General features: G+C 52.8%; 1 protein-coding gene across 1 annotated transcript in view; it reads right to left on the minus strand.

The window, feature by feature from the left end:
• VAC14 (VAC14 component of PIKFYVE complex) overlaps window positions 1-16,906 on the minus strand; it is a 60,890-nt gene that overhangs the window by 11,463 nt on the left and 32,521 nt on the right. The window contains exon 14 of the mRNA XM_080351807.1: window positions 8,644-8,776. Coding sequence (XP_080207933.1) covers window positions 8,644-8,776 — 133 coding nt within the window. The remainder of the gene's footprint in view (window positions 1-8,643; window positions 8,777-16,906) is intronic.

A 16,906-nucleotide genomic window follows, 5' to 3' on the forward strand; every position in this document is an offset into this window, starting at 1 on the left:
GGAGTATTGGATCAAAGGCAGCCCATCAGCAGGAAGGATGAGAGCCTTTGGGGGAGACCTAGTTTAACATACAACAAAGCCTGAACTTTCTTTTCAACCTCACCAGGCCCAGTTTCTTGTGATGGTTATCAAGTTCCCCCAGGAAACTCAGTGAAAGCTACAGACCAGACAGGCATGGATCTGGGGAGGAGACGTGTGGATCTCGGGAAGCTGGAGACAAGCCCTGCGATGCCTTTGCTTGAAAAGGGAAAGGTGCAGAGTGTTTCAGTGCAAACAAGAAAACCCTCCCACAGAGCGTCTGCTCGGCAGAAGCCGTCAGCGTGACAACTGCTGAAGGAGCCGTGGTGCCAGCTGGGCACCGGGCCAGGGCTGCCTCAGCCCTAAGGTGCTCCCCAGGCATCCCCAGGGACCCCTGGAGCAACTGAGGATTCCTGAGAGAAGCACAGTGCCTCCTTTCCTGCATGAGTATTTCAGACCAGAACAGCATCTCGGTCCTGCAGAGCCTCAGCTTCTGCTCCTTGTGATACTTCCCTTTGGACAATGGGACCAGCGGGAGGTCCCTGTCCTGGCTGGCAGGACGGCTTCCCCACTGGGAAATCACTTCCTGGGCATGTCCACCTTGACTTGTGATGAATCCAGCCTTGTTCCCACCACAGACATTGGCTGCTTGGAAAACAGCACCCTTGGAAGAGGTCCCCTTTGGTTTATAAAGCACAAATCTAACACCTTCAGGCACTTATCAATGAAATCCCCACAGCTCCAGGTCAAACCGGGGGCAAACAGGACTGTACCAAGGAGAACAAAGAGTTTCTTCAGAAGAAGTTTCTTCAAACTTCTTCAGTTTCTTCTGATCATCTACAGCACAGAAGATGATGAACTACTAATACCCTCTGGAATAGGCCAGAAGCTAAAAGATACCTATTTTTGGAAACTTAAGGGTCCATTCAACCCAAGGCATTGCCCAAGTCTTACACATGCCACAGATGAATGTGACAGCTCCTCCAAGGGCAAGCCCACATCCAGCACCAGCCTCCACCCACCCAAGTTAGTGTGTCCCACAAGTTTCCTTGAGGAAACCTTACAGTGACACATGGATTAAGCTCTTCTGCCTGCAAGTGTGTGGTCATCGATGACCTGCAAAGCTTACAAGCTGCTGCAGGAACATCTGACACCTACAGCAGGCAGCTGTCCTCCTTGGAACCCTCCAGGAAAGCAAAAATAATAATAATGCCCTGAGACAGGACTTCTCTGACTTTTAAACCTGTCGATGACTCGACGGCAAAAAGGAAGGGAAATGTGAGTCTGGAGCCCCAGGCAGGAGGCACAGGCAGCAGTGTCACAGCATGTGCGTGGCTCCAGCCCACCACCCCAGCTGAGGGACACGACTCATGTTCAACCGAGCCCCCCAGAGCCTGACCTCAGAGCAGGAATCACAAAGAACAGCGATGTTTTCAGGCAAGCATCCTTGATTTCGAAGGGGAAGAAGGGTAGGGGCTGGCTGGGGATGGGGGGAGACGCGTAAAGCAGCAGCAGATCCTTCCTTGGAGATGTACGCTTCCCTTTCTGGCTGACAGCTGTGGCCTAATTTTCAAGAAAACTGACAAGCGCCTTATTTCTCCCCCTATAATTTCCCTTTGCTGCAAATAAAATAGGTTAAAGGAGCGGGCGCAAAGCTGTGACAACAGGAGCTGGGAGAGGCTGATCCGGTTTGGGGCGTGCACGGCTTGCAGAGAGGTGGGAGCCGCAGTCCCTGTGCTCGCCCTTCCCCTTCCCTCCCCATCGCTTTGCTTTAAGATAAAGAAATAAAAGTGCTTTCACTCCTAAAAGCATGGCTGAGGAGCAGGTCACTGCCCTAGAGGTGGACGAGCTTTCGCATCCCCCTGGTATGGACAAGTTGTGTTTCTCCCCGCAGGGCTGGACCCGTGGGTGGCAGCTGTGGAGCCTGCAGCTGGGCTGAGCGCTTCCCGGGGCAGCGTCCAGCCTCGAGCATCCACCTCTGCTGGAAACCTGCAGCCAAGTGTGACTGTGGGACGTGTCGGAGCATCCTTGCCCGCCTGCCACTTGTGCCTGCAACCGTGAGGAGGGAGGGTTGTGTGCTCGTTGCCGGCAGAAAGTGATGGGCTGTGAGATGCTCGAAAGCAGCCAGGAATGGAAAAAAAAAAATCCCTTGATGAGAGCAGCAGGAGGCAAAACACTCAGCCTTGCCTTGAGGTTTTTAACCGAGCGTGCCCTGTGCCTTGGGGATAATCCCAGGCAAGATCTACTGTAAGAGAGAAGGAGGGAAAACGCTGTTATTCAGCCTCTCCCAGACTCCTTGTCCTGGCTTTTCACCCCGCAGAGATGAATAAACCGAGATGTCACATTTGCAGAGCAAGAGAACAAAACACCATCAGAACCCCCAAGCCCCAACTGATGGGATCAGACAGGTTAATTTAGCAGCTGATGGGTAAAACCACTCCTCTCACCTGTACCCACTGTCACCTCCTCATGAGCAGGCTCCTCTCTCCCATCAGTTGGGCAAGGAAAACTTGGGAAACACCTTGGAAGCTGCTCATGCTAAATCCCTGTTCTGGGGAAGGGATGGTGAGAAAGAGCTGTGGGCTCCTCTCCCCCAACCCAGCCCACCTTTTCCCAGGTCCCCCCTTCCCCAGCCTGCTTTTCCGGAGCACTCCTGCTGGGAAGGAGCAAATATCCCCCTGTGGTGACCTGCCCTTTGAAGAAATTTGGCCATTTTGGGAGGATTTTCCTCCCTTACGCACACTTCCCTTTCCTCCCCTCCACCCTCGCGCTGACCCGAATTAGTCCCAGCCCACTCCGGCGCTGCCGCTCACATGTGGTTCCCATTTTTCTACAGGAAAATCCATTAAATCCTTCCAGGCAGCTCCGTGTATGGCTGGTCCTGGAGCAGCATCGGTGGATAGGACAAAGAGCTGGTCTCCCCCAGGCTCCTCCAGTCCCCATGGCTCACTGGAGGCATCTCCCGTCCTTCCAGGGAAGGGCTGGCCCAGCTCCTGCTACCCCAGCAGGGAATCACCCTCAGAGTAACAAGGTTCCTCCATCACGCAGGTCACATTGCTGATGGCTCCCAGTGCTTTGCAACCCCAGATCCAACCTCCAGCCTGAGGGAAATTGGGTTTTCCCCCCCTCCACCTCCTGCTCCATGGGGCTGCGGAGGGTATGGGAGAGTCCCACACCCCTGATGAATTAAAACCTCATTAAGCACATGCTCCCTGGGGCTTGCAGAGCCTATTGCATGAAGTAAAACAGGAGATTTGAGAGCTGGGGGTACAGCTTGGTTGATGGCTCCTGTCCTAAATTCACATTAAAGCCAGAGAGGAGCCTGTGCCCAGCTTGGGCAGTGGGAGACACGTAAAAGCAGAGCCTGGGTGTCCCCACGACATTAAAATGCCGCACTGGATCTCCAGCCATGGGGTTTCCCATGGCTGCGTGGAGGCACAGTTGGGGAGAGGAGATTCTGGGGAGCAAAAGCCAGGGATGCTCCACCACCCCATGCCTGGCTGGGGGCGTGGGCGGGAGGGAGCCCTGCTCTCTGCTTTGTAAACGGGTGGAAAAAAAAATAGAAAGCTTTCTCCGGTTCTTCCTTTCTGCAAGGCACGGGGGGGTGGAGAGCACACAGTTCATTAAGCCGAAGGGCAGGCGGCCAGCGAGCATCCTGGCAGGCAGCGCAGTGTATTTTCGCAGGCTCGCTGCCTCCCGACACAGAAGCTTCCCTTGTAGCGCTCACAGCTGTTTGGATTTTACCCGAGTTCATATCACAGTTTATCAAAGGGGCTGCATTTTTTTTTTGTGTGTGTGTTTTGCACTTTGCTGAATACAAGCTGAACAGCTCCCGCAAAAACAAATGCAGGTTTTGTTCTGCAATGCAGCGGTACGGAGGGTGGGAGAGAGGAAGAGGTGACACGTGTCTACCCCTGGGCCCTGAATCACTTGCTGGTGGAGGGATTTTTGGGGCACAGGTTTGGAGCTGGAGGGCACCCTGTGGCATCAGCACACCTGAAGGAAGGAGGAGCAGGAGGGGATTCCCGCATCCCAGCCCTGGGAGCATCCAGCTCATCAGGAGGTATCGAGATGTTTGGCCAAGCAAATGCTCTGATCTCTTCGCCGTCCAGTTCTCCGCTGGCCTCATCCCCACCTGACTTTGAGATCTCAAGGAAAAAGCAGGATTTCCAGCCAGGTGAACTTTTCCCATCTGCAGGAGCCATAAACCCGCGGCTCCGTCACGAGACTTGGGATTTTCCAGCTCCCCAGCTAACGCCATAAATTAGCTGAATAAACTTATGTGATCCAGCCTACATCTTTCAGAGCGGATGGAGAACCAGCCCACCCTCCTGGCCATCCTCCATGGGGTTTAAGCATCCCCCAGAAAGCCAAGAACCATCCTCACGTCAAATAGCCAAGCCCTGCAACATGCATCACACGGGATGTGGCTGAAAACTCACCCCAGGCCCCTCTCCACACAGCTTAACCTCAGAAGACGCTCTGTGAGAAGGTGCCAGGCAGTGGGGAGGTGTATTTAACAGCTCTATAAAACAAGCTGAGACAAACCCTACGCATGGAGTTGCTAAGTGCTGACTCAGGTGTCCTCTCATGCCCCAGGGTGGCACAGCTCGGCAAGAAAACGGCCTCTCTGGTCTTAAAAGTTAAGCCCTGAGCTTCAAAGCATCTGCACACAACACGCACAGGGATGTCTCCAGCCTTTCGAGCACATCCCGTATCCTGGAGGATTCATTTTTTGTCCTGGCAAGGTACCTCAGCCACAAATACCTAAGCTGCTCTCAGAGAACAGCAAAAAGCCAGCTGCTTTGGCACTAGGCTCGGCTTAGTGAGCTAAACCAGCTCTCAGAGCTCAGACAGACAACGAGAACAGCACGGGGGCTGTACAACCAGCCCTGTGGAGGGACAAGGAGGAAGAAGATGGTTCTTTCCAAGGGCAGCCAACCCTGTCCTCAAACTATGCTCTGAGCAGCAAACCTCATGTCCATGGGGCAGGGCTTAGCCTCACACTTAATCCCCCCATCCCATAGTGCTGGTACCAAGAAGGAAGCGTTAAATCCAGTCTGTAGATCTTGGTGTGAGCTCAAAAAGCTTGGTGCCGCTCGGCTGCCTGCCTCCTGACCATCCGAGCAGCTTTTCCCCCGCAGGGTTCCTGCCCGGAGGACGGCCGTGCTGCTCCAAGGAGCCATGTGATGCTTTTGGAAGCTCCACCGCATTTTTCTGCTGCTCCAAGCCATCGTCGGGAGGCCAGCACAGCTGAATGGGAATATCTGCTTCTTGCTTAACGGCTCTGTTGAGTCCAGGACGGCCACGTGCCAGCTAGGGCAGAGAGATCCCAATTAACGAGAAGGATGGAAGGTCTTGGGTCTTCTGCTCATCAAGGTGAGAGGTAACACTGATGCTCCCGCCTCCCATAGCCCTTTGGGAGCCACCTTTGAGTGCAAACATGCCTGGCTCGAAAGGAGAAGGCAGCACATTGAATTCGGAGTTTCAAAGGCAGAACAGCTTTCCCGGCTTCCAGCTTAAAAATGTCAGAAGTGACAGCGAGAGAAACCGACCCTCAAAGGAAACCCCCGTCTGCTGCGATGCAGGACACTGATGCCAAGCCAAAAAAATCCTTGGAAGAGACCAGGGGAGTGGGTTTGCCACCTCTCCGGTGTCTCAAGGGGAGAGGAGTGGAAAGTGTGAGACTCTGGGCAATTTGTACCAGTGGAGCCCCCTTGGCATGTCCCTTCACAACGAGGATCCTTCTCCTAGGCACTCAGGAGGCATCTAAGCAGCTTTAAAGAGCCCTGAAGAGCCCTTTTCTGTATACTCCCTTCCCTTCTCCTCCTGCTGGGGCCCAGCCCCAACACGAGCTCCACCGTGGCTGTGGGCTCTCCCTCCCTGAGGTTCCCTGGGGTGGTGACACAGACCAGGCATCACACTGTGGTTTGATCTGGTGATGCCACGCCGGATCCTGGCCGGGGGGTGGCAGACCAAGAAAGGCACCGCTTGGATTCATCAGCAGATGGACTGTGTGCTGGTGATGTGTTTGTAACTCCCCAACTCAGATGAGGACAACGGAGAGGAAACAGTCTGGGTTCTTCCTTACAAACAGAAGCTTTCAGAGCTGTTTGCCCATTATTTTAAAGGCAGTTTGTTTTTCCATCTAGGTTCTACCCTGTCTTCTCTGGCAAACCACCTCAAGATACCCAGATTGGGACCGGGGTCACTGGTGGTGAGACCACCCAGCACAGCCCCCACCTCTGCCCAGAAGGGCTGTGAGTGCCTCTCCACAGGACCACACGTCCCTACAGAGCGAGGGATGGTTCCACCTCCATAGGTTCCTGCAGAGATCTCTGCTCAAACCACGCGAGGTACCGTAACCTCTGCCTCTGGGACTCCGAGGACATACCAGCAGAGAGACTAAAGTCCTTTCGGAGTCAGCAAACTAGGAACAAACAGGCCTGAACTGGGTTAGAAAATAAACTACCTTTAACCGTAGACCCTTTGTTTAACCTCACAGACCTTTGAACTTGCCCACTGGCAACATGACAGGGAAAACTGCTGTGCTGTGCTTTAATAAAATACCCATCCCCTGTTTTCCTTTTCCATGAGCACTCATCCTTCGGCTGGAAATCATTGCCTAAACTTAACAGGTCTATTTTCCTTCCCTGCTTTGCCATTCCTGGTCTAGCCAGGAGCAGAAAGGGCAGCACTGGTCCCAGAGGGGAGGGGAAGATGACAGGGACAAGGTGAGCAAAGGGCTTGTGCCAGTGCTGGGGGAGGACCACGCTTTAGCATACACCGTCCTGGCCTCTCAAGCATCCCCCTCGTGCTCTCCAAGCCTAGGAGGAAACACCACCAGCATCTCCCAAGTCAAACAAGAGGTTGGCTTCTCACCCCGCTGTGCAAAACAGCTGAGCGGGGTTGTGGACAGGGGAAGGATGTAATGTGGGAACGCACATATGGCTTCAATTTGAGAAGCGGCTAAAAATAGCACCACGAGGCTCCCATGTTCACTGGGTCTCTACAGCAAGAGATCAATCTTTTCCAAAGAGTCCTGTAAAAGTTTTCCTCCTCTATTCCCGCTTTGCTTTTTCAGGAGGCAACAGATGTAGTTAACACCAGCACTCTGACCACTGTCAGTAGGTTTCAGAGTTAACCACTAGTACGTGAGGGCATGGCTCACCCCTCGGGCTCCAGACCTCACCTACCCCACGTGAGCCACAACGTGACTTGAAAGAGTCTTTTCTTTTTGGCTTTACCGGATTTTTTGGGGCATGAGTCACCATAAGAAGCCCTGGCAAGACGGTCCCACTGCCTCACTGGCCGAAGCTCATCCTGCTAGAGCCGGAGGGAAAAATTTGAGGTGGCCACAATACAGAAGAGCTTTTAACTAGGACCCTGCCCAAGCTCACTATTGCTCTAATTGCCCTGCTCCCTTAACGAGGAACAGGGCTGCTTGCCTGCCAAGAGTTGCTCAAAGCAGGGGCTGTGCTGACCAGTGAGAAGAGGGGGGACATGACAAATGGGATATTTTCTCTGCCCTATTCTGAGATCCTCATACGATTAAACCAAACATTTCCAGACTGCTGTCAGGAGCTAAAAACCATATGCTTAACTAGATTTTTTCAGGGGGAGAAATGTAATGCATTACATTAAAATTTAACCTAAGTGTGGGGAAAACTCTGACAACAGTGGCTGCAACCCTGCCCTGCCCAAGTTTCATCATTTTTGCAACCTGCCACACTTCGCCTTGATGTTCATCACTCACGGGATGAATCCAGTGACAACTTTTCGGCACGCTCTAGGGCTGCCCGAACACTTGGGCACAAACTGCTGCCCAGGCAAGTACAACTCAACACCTGGCTCAGCTTAGCAGATTTTGAGAGCTCTGCATGCTTTATTTTCCAGTCGCAGTGATGTGACTCCCCCATCAGTACTTTGTGCCTTCTGAAAGGCAGCTCTGCTCCCCCACGGGAGCAGGGTTTGGGTTTCATGCTCTCCCTATGTTCATTTTGTTGCCACCTCCCTGAAAGCAAGGGAGGAAAGCCCAGGGTCCTGCCCCTTCCTCCCACCGCCCGCCTCACCCATTTCTCCACCTGCCTTGACTCTTAAGCCCGTTATTTCCCAGCAAGCTGATGAATTGGTGTCCCTTGCCCCAGATTTCATTGCATTACGGCTGATGTGCTGCCAGCTGCCACCACGCTTGGCTTTCCAGCCTCTGCTCCTTAAAAAGCTGAAGCAAAATGCACCAGCTTTAAGCACCAAAACGTGACTTATGGGGATGAGGCTTTTGCCGGGTGAGCGTCTCACGGAGCCGAGTGGAAAGATTCACTCGACTTGGCACCCTGAATGCAAACCTGTCCTCACGCTCCGGCTGGTCTAGTTGTTCTGTAATGAAACGGGCTCTGACAACGCTATTTAATAAGGAGCTACTTTGCCTCTGGGGATGGGATGAGCAATATGGTGCCTCGACATGTGAAAGGCAAGTCCTGTTTGCTCAGAAACTGTCCGCCGGTGAATGAGAGAGGCTTGCAGAAATGGTTTTGGCTCTGAGGGAGCTGCTCGACCCCATCATCCCCATCCCACCCTGCCTGGGGGTGCTCGGGAGCTTTGTCAAGGTTGGTGGGGTGCTCTGACCTGATGATGAAGGCGCCTCTGGTCTCCAGAAGTTTCCGTTCACTGCTGAAGCGCTTCAGCAGGTTGATCATGAACTTGTAGAAGTAGGAGTTCATGGTGGGGGTAGAGGGCGAGCACTCCAAGCCTTTCGTACCTGGGTAGGCAGGGGAAGAGGAGAGCAAATTAGAGCAGCCAGGGCCCTCCTGCCAAGCAGTCTCAATCAGAGAGCAGACACCTAAAATACAGTTGCAACACTCAGCAGAGGAGGGTTGGCGCATGAAAAGATTTCCCAGCCTCGTATAACCCCATTTGCTGGGTCCGAGCAGAGCCGGCCCTGCTGCAGCTCTCTCCATCCTGGGGGAAAGCGTCTTGTGGTGGCCCCAGCCCTTGAAGCAGCACATGGCGGTGAAACGGACTTTTTAGGAGATTGTCCCAGAGCAGCTCAGCTTCAGTAGTTGATAGCAGAAGAGTGCCCAAGGCCCTAGATCAATAGGCATTCCCATCTCCTGGGATACAGCATGTACACTTATCCCCAAAAACAGGCTGCTAGTGAGTTGAAGAGCCTTTAATCCAACCCCACATGCCACAGATGCCCCGAGCCCAGCACGCACATAGCAGCACACACACATGTTCAGCCCTGGGTCATGGCATGGCCACTGGTTTACACTCGGTGACGTGATTCCCCCCCAGCAGGAGCCACTTGGTGCAACAGTGTCACGTACAATGTGCCCCGGGGCCATCATAAAGTACTGGTCAAAACAGAGCAGAGCTCCAGGCTTAGAGATTGTACCAAAAAATGTGGGTTTGTTTTTTTTGGTGTTCACTGTTTGCAAAAACAGTTTACAAGAAAAGCAGCTGAAGGCTGAGGAAGGGAGACTGGCACGAAGGAGCAGTGGTCCCTCCAGGCTGGAGCACCCCTGCTGGGTTGGGGCACAAACCCTCTCGCTGCTTCTGCAGCAGCCATGGTTTCTGCCCAGAAGGCAAACAAGACCTCGCTTTGAGGCGGCAGCTGTCACAGATCACATTTATAAGTCTCAAAGGCAGAAAATTACAGTTAATGAGAGCAGCAAGAAGGGTGCGGGAAGCGCCTCGGCCAGAGGGAAGGCATAGGGTGCGAAAGCAGAGAGAGGAGAAATGGCCAGGAGAGACGGGGTGCTCAGGAGAGCCCAGATGTGCTCTGACACACTCAGACTCAATGCACCTCCAGGATGCAAAGCTTTTGTGTTTCCCCCTTAGGCACTTTGCTTGGGGCCAGGGGTGTCTCATGGCACGGGGAAGGGATGCTCTGCGCCCTCCAGTCGCGCAGGGCACCTGGAGATGAAGCCTCTGCCGAGCAGCCAGCATCCCTCTCCGCAGCCCTCAGGGTCATAAATTCCCTCAAGATGGGCTCCTATTGCTTGTTTAACATCAAATGGCGCTCCAGGGTGTAAGGTGCATGGGCTGATGCTGCAAGCAGCTCTCACTGCTCGTTAAGATGTCCTAACTTGGTCTGAGACTATTTTCAGGGCAGGTAAGCCAGGGAGGGCTGGTGAAGGAGCATCTCTCAGCTCAGGGTACGCAGAGAACATCAGAAAAAATACCTCTTCAAACCCACCAAGTGCAGGGAGCTGGCAGGTAAAGATTGCTTTTCCCACAGTGAAACTACAGGGGAGATGGTTTATTTAGCAGGATGGTTCTCAAAGCAAATGTTTGCAGAGAGGTTTTAAAGGCAGCTTTGCAATGAGGGGAGCTCTCTCCCTTAATTTCTCCTATGGGAAGCTCATGTCTAACCCTGGTAAGGAGGGAAGCCAGGACACAAAAGTGTCCCAAGGTTATTCCCCCCATCCTGAGAACAGCCAGTCTTTCCATCAGATCACTGAAGGAAACCTGAAGAGTTTGATTTATGTGTGTTGTCTGCTTCTACCGAGACTCAGCAGAGCATGGAGCAGCCAATTAAAGACGCAATCAAGCCGTCAAAGCCCAGGAAAGCTCATGGAAAAGCCACTGGGCTGTTTTCCACCCTGCCTGTCCCAGTCATACGCAGAGATGCAGACATGGGCTCAACCAGGGCAGCTGCCCCAGGCTCGGATTTAGCATCCAAGAGAACATACACAAAGGAAAATAAAATACGAGGTCATCAGGAACAAAATTCAGTGTCTCCTGCCCGCTGGAGCCAAGTGTCCACCCTGCTTTGGTGCATTCGAAACCCCAAACCAGGCTTTGAAGCAGGGATCTCCCGGAGCACAAGTGTTTGCTGGAGCATCGTGTTTCCCCTCAGCTGTGGGGAAGATGATCCGGGCAAAAAAACATAATAGGATCTAGCTGAGCCGATGTGCTCCAAAACAACGGTGTGTTTGTTCGAAGGCAGGGAGTGCCCGGTGTGAAAATCCAGTCGCACCCCTTGTGTCGTCACTCCAGCTGCTCAGTAAAGCTCAAAAGCAGGTTGAGAAGAGACATGGTCTGGACAAGGTGACACGGAGCAGCTCTGCCTTCCCACCATGGCTCAGCCTTGCATCTCCCAGCCTATACCATGGGCAGAGCCTCAAAAGCAAGCCCTGGTCTTCTGTCTGGTGCCCAGGCTGGGGAGGGGAGGTGAAGAGCAGATGGAAACCATCTTTCAAAGCTGCAAAAGTGATATTTTTTTGTCTGTTTTGTTAGCATTGATGAGGCAGCCAAACCAGAGCTGCGCTGCAACCCAGGAGTGAGGAGTGGGCAGGACATCACACCTTCACCAGCACCAACTAGTAACGCCCCAACATTGTAGCTTGGCCAGGGCAAGGTCTGATCTTGGAGTTTTTACCTTTTCAAGTCCCCAAAATTGATCTCTCTGATCCCTTGTCTCTGTTGGCAGCAGCACAGGCAGCAGCTCCTGCTCAGCATTTGCTCTGTGCAGCAAAGCTTCAGCTGCCTTCCCACCAAAGCCCAAACCATGACAGATCCCAAAATGCATCCCAAGGGAAAAACAGAAGCAGCGATGTGCACAGGACAGAGCCAGGAGCCACACTGCTGGGAATGTTGGTGCAAGACAGACCAGGCAGAAGCAGCCTCAGATCTGCACTCCTGAGGTGCTGTTGCGTGTCCAGCATCTCCAGCTGCAGTCTCGGAAGGACCCACGGGGTCAGATGAGCAGCCAAAAGTCAGGATGGCCTCAGAGATAAGCTCCCAGCTGCAATCTGCAGGATCATCAACCTCCAGCCTCCAGTCCTGCCACCTTCTTTCATCAACTCACTGCCAAACCTCCAACCCTCCTGCCCAGCCAGGGTGAGGGAGCTGGGAGCAAGGAGGGACTTAGATGCAGACAGCAAAAACAAGCCTTCCCCTGTTGTTTTAGGAGAGGAAAGCGTGATGTGAGGGTCTGCACACCCCAGGGAACAATTTCATCATCCTTCGCCTCTGGGAGTGTCCAGACTAAACTCAAAAGGGATCATTTCTCCATCTCTTGCCCACTTGGTGCCCAGTAGCTACATCTGCATGTCCCTAAGGAAGTTTTCCACCACGGCATGCCGTGCTGGACCAGCCTTGTCAGTGCTCTCTAAGGGTAACACCAGGGGTGAGAAACCAGCGTGTAAGAGCCTCCCAGGCTGCAAAAGGCTCAACTAAACCTCAGCTGGAGTTTAAAAGGGCAATACTTTTTCCAAGCAGGCAAAACATTTCTCTCGCAAAACCTCCGGATCCTCTAAACTTGCCATTTGTTCTGCATTTATGGGATGTCTAGGAAGCGGCTGGCACCTCATCTGCCATCGTGTAACCCTTCCTGGGGTAGCCTGGAGCTCAGCTTGTCACCCCGCGGGTTACAGCTTGGCACCACGGCGTCCCCGGCTTGACAGAACCATAGAAGCAGCTTGTCAAGTGTTTCTACGAAGCACGAGAGACAAGCAGAGAGAAGTGTTAAGAAAACTGTGGCTTAATTAATTGAAGCTTGCACCTCTCCCCCTTTCCCTGAAGCGAGACTTTGCAGATCCGTAACCTGCCAGATCAGCTGTTAACGTACCCGGAGCGGGGCTGGTGGCACGTCACGGCTCTGCTGCCTTTTTTCAATCTAGCATAGAGGAGGGAGCTGGAAGAAGAAAGATCTCTGCTCAGAGAAAGGACGAAACTCAGCCCAGATACCAGCTGTAATGGGAACAAACTGGAATTTTGGGCCCACAGAAACATCAGAGCAGTGAAACAAGAATCAGCAGAAAAAAGCTATGAAGGCACATGGAAATTGCAGCTCTGTGGCTGAAATGAATCCTCACCATTCAGCCGACCTGGATGCTTCTCAATGACTGCAGCATCCTCCTGCATCCCAGGGTGCTGGGCTAACAAATCCTTTCCTGAGGCAAGCTTCACAGCCTGGGGTAGAGCCAGGCACTCAAGTGCTTCTCGCAACACCTAAACCAGTGCAGCATCCATCCCCCCCACCCATGGGTGTCAGCTCAAATGGAGCGTGGCGAACACCTGCCCAAACCCCCCTGTGTACCCCAAGTGCTCACTGGCGGTTCGTACCGTTCCCATCGCTCACGTGGCCACGCTATAAATCAACCGAGACAGGCAATTAGGGATCTATATTAAGGCCCTTATAAATATATATTGTATAGCTGCCTGGAACATTCAGGCTGTCTGGCTGCTTGATGGGCTGAGTTGTCTCAAGACCTACAGTGGCCGAAGTGTCCCCAGATTGCTCCTGGGGAGCCTGGCAGAGTCTGACATGAACTTGGATTTTCAGCTGCAAAATGCTGAACTTCACCCTGGCAGAAAATGCAACTTCCACTAATTTACCGTAATCGGTTTCAAACTGGTCTTAATTAAAACTGGTGTGGACTTGCTTAACTCCATTTAAACCAAATTTAAATAAGATTGGACCAGAATTGATTCCTTTCTGAAGCAAGCTAAAGCTGGGTAAGCTGGTTAAAAAGTATCCACCAGGGTATTTGCGGCGGTTTAGCTAAAATGATTTACCACAATCCCTAATTGAAGCAATTTCAGCTCAGATACAGCGAGGGTGAGCTAAGAGCTGGTGGGGGCTGAGCATCCTTCCTACCCCAGTGCCTTCCTCAGGGCATCACATTTCCAGCTCAGCTGGAGAAGGATCTCCCACGGCTCCTCCGGGAGCAATTGGGATAAACCCAGCAGCAGCCGGAGCTGGTCCAGGAGCCTTCGACCCGCGTGGGGCTCGTGGGAGCTGGCGCTGCCAGATGGTGCTCGGTGAAACCCCGAGCGGCGACGTGGGAATCTGCGTGGCATCCCCCCCACCCCCCGCGGCAGCTTTCCCCAGGATGTTTTGAATTTTAGCTTTTGCAAACACGGGCAGCGAAGCCTTGTGGAGCAGGATAAAAATAGAGCCGTAAAAAAGGCAAATTCTCTCTGCTGCGCCACCCCCCCCCCCCCCCCCCCCCCCCCCCCCCCAAAACCCGTCGCAGGGCGTAGCTGGAAACAGATGCGAACGTGTCGGCAGCTCAGCTGGGCTCTGCAAAACCTCTGTTCTCCCCTCTCTGGAGCGCAGGATGCTGCTGAGGAAATAAAACCACCGAAATCCTGGACCATATGGCCTCGGGCTATGCTCAGCTGCTTTTGCAGGGCTGTCCAGATTCAGGCATGCTTCTCCCCTTCCTACCTGGCTAAAGAGCTCTGGGTTTGCAATTCCTCAGACTTCAGCATCTCACCAGAAAGCAGGTACCCAGATGGGCTGGGGTATGTATTTTGATGACCTGATCTTCCGGTTTCCCCGACTCAACACAGGGTCTGTGCTTGTGCCTACCTTGGAGGAAGGCAGCAACGATAACGCTGATGGGTTGCTTAGGAACGTTAGCAGTCCAGTACTGGATCATTTTTCTCCGTTAAGGTAAATCAATAAGTAAAAATGCAGCCAGGGTATAGCTTAGACAACATACAGGAGAAGAAAATTCTCAGCAGTGCTGCAAAAACAGGAGCAGTTAAGCTTGGTGGCGAGTTTAGGGTGGACTGATGCTACTGCATGGAAAGGTGAAGCACATGGAAGAGAACCTGCAAGCAGGAATGAGAAGAAACAGGCTTTGCTGGGCAGTTTCTGCACCAATATTCATTTTACTAGTTTAATTGTTTTAATGTCATTCCTCACCCCACTCTCCAATTCCCTTGCAGCGCCTTGGGGAAACAGAGGCAGCTCAGCAAAGTAACTACACAGGGGGTGTTTGTCTAGAAGTGATCTTATCTACATCTACATCATCATCATCGTCATCATCACCAGTCCCTACAAATCAGCAATCCTGGCTTTTATTCAGGAATCCTCAGCCTTTCCAACCAGCCACATACTGTAGCTGTCTCAGGAGGAATCTAAACCTGAAGGTGCTCCAGGGGAATTGCAGCTCTGGTGTGGACAGTTTCTCCTGGGGTTTTCTGCAGGGTCTCAGCGCTGTTACAGCAGAGCGTCCAGGAAAAGAAACAAATCACCCATTTCTTCTCATTCCTCTCCAAGAGACAGGAGACCATTTTGGAAAGTCAACCCTCTTGCACAGCTCCATGCCAACAGGGCAGGGGGTGGCAGAGCCACTGACCATCAGGAACCAGAACGCTGAGCTCAGAGCACTCAGGAGCAACAGGTCTCTCCTCTCTTGCTTGCTCGGCTCTTCTGCTTCCTTCTGTCACACTCCTGATCCTGGCAAAGCTGTTGGAAACCGGCTCCTCTGAGAGCAAGAAGTCCACGGTGCGACATCGGCTGTCACCTTGCCCTCTGTGGAGAGGACGAGTATGGAGCAGTTTCCCTTCTACCCTTGCCAGTTTAGCAAATCCAAGCCACCTGACAATGGGACAGCTTTTCTTTCCCCCCCTTCACAGATCCCATGCACCCTACAGACTCTCGCTCGGTGTTTTTAGAGGCCAGACTAACATTCTCCAGATCATATGGAGGTGGAACCTCGTGCTGCGTGACCATCTCTGCATATCTATGATTACACAAATGAAGTGATAGAAAACGTAAAGGGAGTGGTTTGGCTCACTGAGAACAAAAGCGCTCAAAGAGATGGCGACAGGAAACCCCTATCACAGCACATCTCAAGCTCGGTCCAGGCACTGGAGCGCCACTTGTTCTCCCGTGGGGACACGGCAAGTGTGAATTCAACAGATGATGTTTCTCAGGGAAATTCCTTCAGAGTAATCCACCGACTCTTGTGATATCCATGCACTGGCGGTGGAAATCAATGACCTCACGTGTGTTAGTGCAGCCACGTACGGAGTCAACCTCCCAGTAAACTTCCTACAGTGTGAGGTGTTCAGGGGGTTTGGCACCGTCCCCATCAGCTCCGGCAGGACGCCAGGCAGGAGACACAGGATCAAGCCAGAGAGGAAAGAGCTTCTTGTGAAACAAAGGGTCATAACCACTTCTTACAAAGCTGTGGAGAAAGGAAGGAAGAGATGTGTGTAAGAATTACCCTGTATGAGGCAGCAGATGGTTTTGGCATCCTTTTGGAGAGAGCTTTCTCCTCCTGTGCAGGGAAGAGCTGGAGTCTGGGCTGGAGGGCTTGTCCTTGTGCTATCACAGAATGGTTTAGGCTGAAGGGATCTTCAAAGTTCATCCAGTGCCACCCCTGCCACGAGCAGGGACATCTTCACCAGATCAGGTTGCTCAGAGCCCCATCCAGCCTGGCCTGAGGTGTCTCGAGGGACATCCACCACCTCTCTGGGCAACACGGGCCAATGTTTCACCACCCTCATTGTGAAAAATTTCTTCCTCATGTCTGGCCTGAATCTCCCCTCTTTTAGTTTAAAACCATCACCCCTTGTCCTATCACAACAGGCCCTGCTAAAAAGTCTCTCCCCACTTTTCTTACAGGCCTCTTTTAAGCACTGAAAGGCCACAATAAGGTCTCCCTGGAGCCTTCTCTTCTCTAGCTGATCACCCCAACTCCCTCAGCCTGTCCTCCCAGCAGAGCTGTTCCAGCCTCGGATCATTTCTGTGGCTCCTCTGGCCCTTCTCCAGCAGCTCCATGTCTGTCCTGTGCTGAAGGATCCAGAGCAGATCCAGCACTGCAGAGGGGTCTCACCGGAGTGGAGGGACAGAATCACCTCCCTTGATCTGTTGAACTTGGTGACAATGACTCTTGGGTTGTCTGCTACTTGTCTCAACTTCTACCTGGCTGGCAAAAGAAAGCAAAGCAAGCAGCTGGATTGCCATTGTACAAACTTGATGGGTCCTTGTACCATGAGCCCAAGAAGTGGGGAGCTCTTGGGCACAGCCCTGCAGACCTTGTCACAGAAAACTGGGCAAAAGAGACCCAAGGACAGACTGATGGAGCTCAGCACCCAGCCAGCCTCTCCCAGGGCTGCTGGAGCAGGTCAGGAGATGTTG

Source organism: Nesoenas mayeri (genome assembly GCF_963082525.1).
Source record: "Nesoenas mayeri genome assembly, chromosome: 12".
In the NCBI taxonomy this organism is placed as follows: Eukaryota; Metazoa; Chordata; class Aves; order Columbiformes; family Columbidae; genus Nesoenas; species Nesoenas mayeri.